Consider the following 9,939-nt stretch of genomic DNA (forward strand, 5'->3'; position numbering starts at 1 on the left):
TAAAAAACGAGCAGGAGTGTTTTATTGGCTTTTAAACCCCGAGGCTCAGCCTAGTGGTTCTAAACAAAAAACCTGCTGCGAGTTTTTTGAACGGCTTCAAAAACATTCCTGGATAAGCGTGTGTCAATAGAGTTCATAACAATTATGCTTTTGTCAACGTTAGGAATTAACATAAGAGAAAGACACGCATACTAATGAGGAGTGTTTTATCAGCTGACAAAACACCGCATACTAATGAGAAGTGTTTTATATCAGCTGATAAAACACCGCATAATAATAAGAAAGAGGTTTATCGATATAAAGTCACTGCACGTGATGTATTATCGACCATTTGATAGGTCAATGGGCGTATGAATTATTAATGATGTTTTTCAAGCAAATTAAATATTACGCTGCTCAAGTTGAAAGCCGAAAATGCCATTTCCCGCTTTTTTTACGCCCAGTCAACTGCTTAACAGGCTACTCACAAAGAAGTAGATGCAAGGAATTTTATTCTGTTCGTCATAAAAGTATCGTGATTTAAAGTGAACTGTGAACTTATAAAAAAAACGCTAGCCAGGTGCTGTACAATGTTTACGCTCTTATTTGAAGAGGACTGTTTCAAAACTAACCGACCATCCGCGTTATCCAATGACAACCGTCTTCAGGAATAATCACAAAAGGCAGAAGTATCAATATTATTTGAAAAGTAAAACACGCTGTCGGCTGAATAAAAAAAATAAAACATTAAAAGAGTTATGAATTTGCCTCTGTTGTTGTTTTTTTTTTTTTAGTGAATTTGCCTCTGTTGTTAGGATCTGATTTTAAAGCTTTCGTTCTCTAGATCTGAAAGTGTTTTGTCTCGGTCGTGGACAGAAGCGGATACTCGAGCATCAAGCTCTTACAAAGTTTTCAAAGCTCTCCTACTTTCAGGTACGTATCGCCCGTAATTTGTTTTATTTTTGTAAGTCATTTTTAACGAGTTTTTAGCTTTATCTTTTTACGGAATATTTTGGAATTTTTTCATTAAAACGTGTAGACTGAGAACAAACGTTGTTGGTAATGATACCAGGGCTAGAATTCAGTTAATCGGCTTTTTAAGTTGCCATTTTTAAAAAATGTTCCCCGTTAAGTGAAACCAAGGTTAGCACTAATAACATCCAATATATAGTATTACTGTGAGTTTCTGGGTGTTAGTTCCGTCTCGTACATTTCGCTTAAAAACTCGTAAAGTTTAGCGGGCGGCCTCTTTGTCACTCCAAAATATCAAATAGTTACCCTTTCTCAAAAATGAGAACAGCTAAGTTCACTTAATAGAAGAGAAGAAAAAGGTTGCTGATGTTCTTTTTCCGAGAGAAGCGGACCGGTGTATTAATTTATCGCGAGATCCAAACATACAGTATCAAAATATAAATTCAGAATAAAACGTGTTTTTCATAATATATGATTTCATCAATGATAAAAACGGAGCGGAGGTCCATTTAGCTAGACAAAAGTCACTTGCCTTGACGTAGTGATAAAATAGTGAAAAATTCCGACAACTAATGTTTGTGAGAAATACATTTTTTATTGAGCGACACAGGCCTGATACTAGGAATAAGAAAATGCAACTTCTCTCAAAAGAGTCAAATCTATGACTATAAAACTGCTAGTTTGGATGGTCTTAAAAAAACGAAAAAATATCAATTACAAGCTTTAGAAGCTGCATTTGGGCAAATAATGACCGTCGTAAATCTTTATTTCTTGTCTACCACATACATATACTCAATAGTGAAGAATATATAACAAAATTTTACACGCCTTGTGAGCTAGGTACGGTCTAAATTTTCATTTGTAATTTTCGCGTTATCCTTGCGCCATTATGCGGCTACAATAGGACCAGGATGTCTTTTCGACTCGAAGAAAAAACAATTTCAAGCCATGCAACTCCTCCTTACAACTAGAAATGTCAAACTGATTTTACAAATTGTGGTGTAAAATTACATCTTCATTCTCTACAGAAATGGCTTCACTCTTCATTACGTCATTTGTTGCCATAACACTTACAGCGAGTACATGTGGCGACGAGCCGTTAAGCGACGCAAACAACAACAAGGATCAACAAATTGAAGTAGAATCACTTCGTCAAATTGTGGGCGATCTTTCCAGGCAAGTCATGCTACAGCAGTTGTTTGTGGGCGATCTTTCCAGGCAAGTTATGCTACAGCAGTTGTTTGTTGAAGAACGCATCAGGTCTCATGGTGACTCCGGGGTAAAACAAGTGCGTCTCGGCCACGAGGGAACACGTAACTACTTTGCAGACACCCACGGCCACTCCAAAAGGGTCATGACCATTCATGAACACGCTAATAACATCCGTACTATTGGTCTGGGAGAATTCATCGCGGTCCTCAATGGAGTGGAATTCAGGACCAGGCACAATGATTACGCACTCGTCATGGCCAATAAAGCTAGTAAAGACTACCATGCAACAGAACCGATTCCATTCCCAGAAGTACCACCAGAGGTCCAAAATAAAGCAACCGTTGATGAGCAGGTCGTTGAGATGCGCGAATGGTTTAAGGCATGGAAAAATCAAGATCACTCTGTCAGAGATTACCGAAAGTACTTCAAACCAGTACTTTGCTATCTGGAAGGTGCATGGACGACAGCAACAGAAGACATCGATGAACCGTTTGAAAGTGACAGGCATTTTATTGACGCAAAAACCTGGTTAGATCTACAAGAAAAGATCCGCTTCACATCCTATACTGGAAGGAAAGACAATCTAGAGAACTTTTCCTTTCTACCCACCACCATCATAGACATCATCAATGGGACGATCCCTGTTTTCGCGCAGTGGAATTATCGTATTTTGTGTCATCCAGTGAGTCGTGACATCCCATTAAACAGGTTTCGTGTAGTTGATGAGTTTCATGCAAGACTTCCTGCGCGAACAAAATACGAAGAACACGCTGACACCAGAGCAGCGAGATTCCAACTCAACCCTCGAGACTCAGGTACGTGGGACAAATACGAGAGGTATAACAATCCAAAGTTTTCACTACTGGATGAGCTCATGGGTGAGATTCCTGGGAAAGATAATTACCAAGGGAGCCTGACGGATGAAGCGTTTAATCTTCCGGCCTACACAATTGACCCCAAGAAAACTGGAAAATTGAACGCGGCTTACTATCATCGCTGGTTCAAGGTTCTGAAGAGAGGTGCAATGGGCCAGTCCATAAGACATCGAGGCTACGCAGATGAAAACTTGTTCATGGCTATGACAACACAACCCAAAGTGGCAGGAATGAAACTGACCACCTGCAAGAAAAGGAGGGGGAAAGAACGTTGCAAGACAGTCAGCCAGAAGTTCTCGTACGCCATCCCACTTGAGATAATCTACTTGACACCCTTAAACAGATGGAATCCGTTTAACATTGAGTACAAAGGTCTTGCAGACAGTCCGCTAGGAGAAACTGTTTTTGCCGATGGCCGCAATGGAGGAAGATCCACAAAAACGGCGTACAATGGCACAAACAGTAAGAAGTATTACCACACCCCCTCAGCATTCTATTCAGGGGAGGAAGTCAGCACCGATGCCGCAGACACAACCCAAAACAGCGTTGGAGTTCTGGATAAGGATGGAGTCGTCAGGATTACTCGAGCCAGTGGAACACGTATTTTCCTTCCTTCCATTAGTGGAGTGGGTATATGTCGTCAGAGGTACCCCATAATGCCCGTCCATGGAGAAGGCAGCGCCGTGTGGAAGGAACTTGAAGCAACAAAAGACATCCTGATGAAGTCCAAGACGTATGGCTTCACCTACAGGGAGCCTCTTGGTGGAGACTCTGGTGTTAGACCAACCGAACCTAAAAAACCCTTGACACTGAAAATGCAGGACGCAACCAAGGATCCCCCAGGTGCACACAGCCACGAAGTTGAGTTGACGCAAACAGAAGTGGACCAGGCCAAGAGATTAGGAACAATCTTCACCTTGACGACAACAACTGGAGCCGGTCACCAGCACACCATCAATGTGCTTTATAGAGGTGAAGCTTGGCGGATAGGTCGTTGTGACGAATTCGATACACAGAATCACCGATGCCGCGACATGCATGGGAAGTTTCTTATTGAAGTCTCTGGCGTTTAGAAGCACTTAGCCTACCACAATAGTAGACAGCTATGTTAAATAAAGAATGCATCCCTATAGAAGAGTCAAGTAGAATAAAGATGCAAAATTGCGTGGAAAATTAAAGTGGGGTTAAATAAAAACGAGAAGCACAAAGAAGTGAACTAGTTTGTTTTAATCTCTGAGATTACCCTACGCTCCAAAATAAGAAATTGAATTTCTCTTTGTTTACGATTTAGCAAAACATAACTTTTACCCGGTGACGTGAAAACACGCACAAGAGTTCTTGGACATGTGGAGACGAAGGCAAGGCTAGCAAAACACAAACATGAGATACTCAATAGCATGCACTTCATGCCCTTGGTGAAATCAGGGGAGTTCAAAACCTAAATTACTTTTTTCATTCCTTTTCTGAGAGCTAGCATTATTTGAGAACGTAGAACGAACACATTTACGGAGTGACATTTTTAGCGAAACCCTTGCACCAAAACAATAACTCAAGATAACTTTTAGGCAATGATTTCCAAAACAAACCGTTTTTGTGCTACAATTCCCCATTTGTCGCTTTTTTCTGTGTTTTGTTCAAAACTATGCCACTGCATGATATTAATATTATAAAGGAAATAACTACTCTAATATTTGACAAGGCACCTTTTCACTAACATCAAATTGCTCCTTAGAGCACTGAGAATAAAATACCAAGGGATTATTCCAGGGAAGATCACACAACATCAGTTGCTTGGGGATTCCTTTAAACTACAGATGAAGAACTAGAAAAAAATTGGCCATTTTTTTCAATTCAAGTTCCAATCGATTTCAATCCTGGCCATCCATAACCAAAGATTATAAATACTGGTCTCCTTGCACTAGTAGGATAATTGTTGACAAAACTGAACCATTAATTTAATGTTCTTAATGATACTAATTTGTTTTTTGGGTATTCAAAGGGACACTAAAATAGGGGACAGTGCCCTATTGAGAAAAAGAAAATCGACCAATTCGACAACAACCATAACGCGACATTCAAAACTAGGAAAAATAAATTAAATGACTTATAGGAAGTTTTACTGAGAAAATTCATCCCAGCAACCTGAAACACTTTTAAGTGTAAATATATCAAGACATCAGACGAAATAGATCACATTAAAATCCTAATTTGGCGCCGAGGCTTAGGGGATTAAAACATTGGAAACTAATTATTCGTATTTGAACCTTGATGTAATTTGCCTTATTTTCAGAGTCAAGTGAGACAATTGGCCTGTTGGCCTTCTCACGTTTTTTTTAAATAAACATGAGCATGAAAACTTGTAAAACGTCTACGCGAAAACGTGATAAAGGCGAGCTTTCTCACACTGTCACGTGATCTAGCCACCGACTGCTCCGAGATTAGGCTATTAATTACCTTCACAATTGACATGAGTCGTCCATACTGCTGTAATCACGCCAAATCATGAAAAATTTAGACCACTTTACTTAATACGTAATAACCAGTATTAAAATTTATAGTTTCTCTCTTTATTACTTACTGCACTGAACTCTCTCCATATATCTGATTTGAAGCAGCGTTCGGGATGTAAGCGACTGAGTGAAACTTGTGTCTGGTACATCTGCGAGCAGTCCGCTTTGTTGTCAGGAATTACAATCGCACGGCGAGCGTAGAAGTTTTACTACACCAGCTGGGATGGAATTCACTTCAAAGCAGAAGGAAAGCAATGAGACTGCATATTGTATAAGTTGCAGATGGAATGCCGCATTTAATCCTAATGCGACGGGCCAGCAGACATCTGAATTCAAATACGTACGAATTACCATATTCAAAAACTAACCATCACAAGTACTCGTTTTCCCCGCTCACAATAAGGGAATGAAACTCGTTACCCGAAGATATTGCCACTCTGCCGAACTTGGACTCTTTCGAAAAAGTACTAGTTTAATGACCGTATCCGTTTGTTTCCTTTACTTGTCTATTTTTAGCAAACCTCAGTGACCGACTATCGCGTAACGCGAAATCTGATTGGCTACACAGGTGCCGTCTATCGATCGATAGACGGCAGTTTGTCAGAGCGCGTGCGATTTAGCATGCATCATTGCACAACTATATCAAAATTTATGAAATAAAAAGATTTTTTTGCTTCATAGATCGATCACTGAGGTATGCTAAAACAATTAGACGGCTCGCTATCGCCTTTGATAGTTGGCTCGGGGCTTCGCCCCTCGCCAACTATCAGCCGATAGAAACCTCGAGCTCGCCGTCTAATTGTTAAATATTTGTTTATTTATCGTTCATCTTTTTAAAATTTGCATACTGTTAGCCAATTTATTTATTTATTTATTTACTTTTAATGACCCCTCACAAGAATCTTCATTTTTGAAGGGGGTGGGGTTTCTTGGATGAAGAAGAAGAAGAAGAAGAAGAAGAAGAAGAAGAAGAAGAAGAAGAAGAAGAAGAAGAAGAAGAAGAAGAAGAAGAAGAAGAAGAAGAAGAAGAAGAAAAAGAAGAAGAAGAAGAAGAAGAAGAAGAAGAAGAAGAAGAAGAAGAAGAAGAAGAAGAAGAAGAAAAAGAAGAAGAAGAAGAAGAAGAAGAAGAAGAAGAAGAAGAAGAAGAAGAAGAAGAAGAAGAAGAAGAAGAAGGACCTACAGCGGAACTCCGCTACCTTGAACTCGCTTAACTCCAACTCCCTGCTAACTCGAACTTAGTTGTCTATAATTCCCATACAAACTACAGGCAATTTATAAAAGACGTATTGCACCCAGGTTATACGTGATTGTGAAGAATGATAATACCACAATATTTATTAGTTTTAAAAGGATAATGGAAATTCAAAGCTAAGCTAACCCCGCTTTATAACTTGCACTAATTTTTGTTTCCCTTCGGAGTTCGAGTTAGTGAGGTTCTACTATATTTTACCAAGGACCTCCCCGAGTTGGAGCACCCGACTTAAGTGTGGAAGTCCCTGTAATTCACCGTATATGTTGGCTTGACTGTGATTGGTCAAAAGGTGTCACGACGCAGTATGCCACATTTTTGATACATTATCACTACGACAACCAAAGTTTGACCGGGAGTCCCCAACATCTGCCATCTCACAGATATATACTTAAAGATTTCTGTAAGTTGTCGCAAATTTAGAAGTATTCTTGGTTTTCACCCACGTGACCTCCGCCTTGACGACGGTTGCTATCTGCCATGTTGGTGCCTAAACAAACGCGCTCAAAAGATAGATCACAGTGAGAAAGAAAGCGTGGCAATGGTGCTTTGCATTGTTTTTGATTGTGGAAGTCGAAGTGACCGAGACAAAGGGATTGGATATTATCGAATACCTCTCAGTGGCAACCAACAAAGGAGAACTTGAAGAAGAACTGACTACAGAACGGAGAGAAAATTGGATAATTTAAGCGATCAGTCGCGGAGACACGGCATCGAAAAACGTGCTCAAAAGCGAACGGGTATGTGGCAAGCATTTTGTTTCTGGGAAGCCAGCTCCTTCCTGGGATAAGCACAACGTTGATTGGGTGCCCACATTGCAACTGGGCAAGAAAAATTATCGTTCTCAATTAGACCATGAAGCGAACGCAGAGAGAGCTGAAAGGGCAAAGAAACGAGAGAAACTTGCGGTCGAACGACAAGAACGCGAAGTGTCAGAGAAACGTCGAAAGCTCCTAGAAAGCAGCCTTCCTTCTATTCCAGTTGCTCAGATCGACCTTAGGCAGCCAAGTACTTCGACAAAAGAAGAGGGAAGTCGAAACGAAGGGAATGAGGAGGCGTTTTCTTCAGATCTAGCGGCCATAGCAGTTAGCGAAGGTGAAAAAAAAGAACCGGAAACTGTTAAAGTCGACGCCGAGTGCCGAACCACCGAGTTTGACTACATGTTTCAAACAACTAAATATCAAGCCCCAAATAAGGATTTCTTTGACACTCACAGACGATAAAATTTGCTTTTACACTGGGCTACCGTCTATGGAAGTACTAATGGTTGTTTTTAAGCACGTCTCCCCACATTTTACATGACAAACACAGTCGCTCAACTGATTTTAAGAGTTCATCATTGTACTTATGAAACTAAGACTAAATGTACCGTTGCAGGATCTTGCATACCGGTTTGTTGTTTCAGTGTCAACAATTTCCAGAATATTTTCCCACTGGATTGTTTCGATGGACACAAGGTTATTTCCCTTTGTGTACTGGCCTGACAGGGACCAACTGTGGAGAACAATGCCACAGTGCTTCCAGTATGCATTCGGAAAGAAAACAACTGTTGTGATCGACTGCTTTGAAGCGTTTATTGAGAGACCTTTAAACTTGCTAGCCAGGGCACAGACTTTTTCAAGTCAAAATTTCAATCAAAATTCTTGTAGGCATAACACCACAAGGAGCTATTTCATTTGTGTCTGAAGCCTGGGGAGGTCGTGTCTCAGATAAATTTTTAACTGAGAACTGTGGTTCCTGGACAAACTGATTCCTGGAGACATGGTGATGGCCGATCGGGGATTCACCATCACTGAGAGTGTTGGACTGAGAAATGCTAAACTAATTATACCGGCTTTCACAAAAGGCAAATCTCAGCTCAACCCAGTGGACGTGGAGCAGACAAGAGGCATTGCGAATGTGCGGATTCATGTTGAACGTGTTATTGGACTGCTTTGACGGAAGTTCACTATACTGGAAGGCATCTTGCCAACTGACTTTCTGATATGTAATCATGAAAACTCTGACAGGCGTACTGCATTGGTAGATCATATGATAAGAGTTTGTGCAGCTCTTGTTAATTTTTTCCTCCTATTGTACCATTTGATTAGATCAACTTCACATTTATATACCTTAACCCTTTCACTCCCAAGAGTGCCAAATATCAAAATGCAAGAAAAATTCCAAATTTCATTTTGTACAATATTGGAAAACAAATGGTACCATGCAAAAGTACTGCCGAAGAGGTTTCATTTGAATAGTCACACCATAGGATTTCGTCCACAGACTAAAAAGTTAGAACTTTAAAATTACAGGTCTCCATAATTGACTCTGGGAGTGAAAGGGTTAAGTCTTCTGATTAAGCCACCTGGGTGTTTAATTTATTTCAGGGGATAGATAATATAATTTTAAGTTAATGTGACAACCATGAAAGGGAAATTGCAATAGTTAACAGCTTAGGCCTCTAAGAAAACAGATCTGTAATGCAATGGCCTCTGTGTTTACATCAAAAGGTCAGTTCAACCTCGTGCATATGACATGCGGTGTCATTATAGGCTAATCACAATACAGCAAACAAGCATCGTCAATCAAGACGGTGGGCTTCATTCACATTCCCGGTGTACACTTCATAATTCTCTTAACCTTTCCAATCATTGGTCCAAACATTGTCTTGTCTGCATATTTGCAACATAATTATAGCACAGAATACAAATTTTATTCAAAGTAATTAATCAACCTTGTGACTTTCTACATGGTGCCATCAATGTCACGAGAAATGATTATTACTTGTGGAATTATTTATTTTGGCTCACTTGTTATGTGATGTTAACCCTGGTGAAGGGTCTTTGTTCCCATTGAGACTTTGTTACAAATGTTATAAAATTTGGGAGGGGACGAAGAACTCCAGCTATCTTGATAGACTCAGACCCCAGGATAGCTGTGTTAAGATGGTAACAATGAGTACATAGTTGGTTGATGATCAGTCTTTTCGAGAGGATAAGGACCTCTCAGGGCCTGGGGATTTGGACCCCATGTGAGGCCAGGGCCTGGGAATTAGGACCCCACAGATGGGAATAAGGCCTCCCAGTGGCCTGGGGATGATGACCCCATGTGAGGCTTAGCACTCTCGTTGCCAAGCGACCTGACCTGTATGATCCTTAAA

At 40.4% G+C, this 9,939-nt stretch overlaps 1 protein-coding gene and 1 pseudogene across 1 annotated transcript; both read left to right on the top strand.

Annotated features, from left to right (window-relative positions):
• The first annotated feature begins 776 nt into the window (after positions 1 to 776).
• On the top strand, positions 777 to 4,249 carry LOC146469693 (uncharacterized). Its single transcript, XM_085122947.1, has 2 exons — positions 777 to 912; positions 1,980 to 4,249. Exon 2 carries the CDS (start codon positions 1,982 to 1,984, stop codon positions 4,109 to 4,111), a length of 2,130 nt encoding a protein of 709 aa, XP_084979073.1. The 5' UTR covers positions 777 to 912; positions 1,980 to 1,981; the 3' UTR covers positions 4,112 to 4,249.
• A 2,984-nt stretch (positions 4,250 to 7,233) lies between these two features.
• Positions 7,234 to 9,010, top strand: LOC146469694 (uncharacterized; annotated as a pseudogene).
• The last annotated feature ends 929 nt before the right edge of the window (positions 9,011 to 9,939 follow it).

The sequence above is a fragment of the Pavona decussata genome, unplaced genomic scaffold, assembly GCF_977016875.1.
Source record: "Pavona decussata unplaced genomic scaffold, jaPavDecu1.1 SCAFFOLD_120, whole genome shotgun sequence".
NCBI lineage: Eukaryota > Metazoa > Cnidaria > Anthozoa > Scleractinia > Agariciidae > Pavona > Pavona decussata.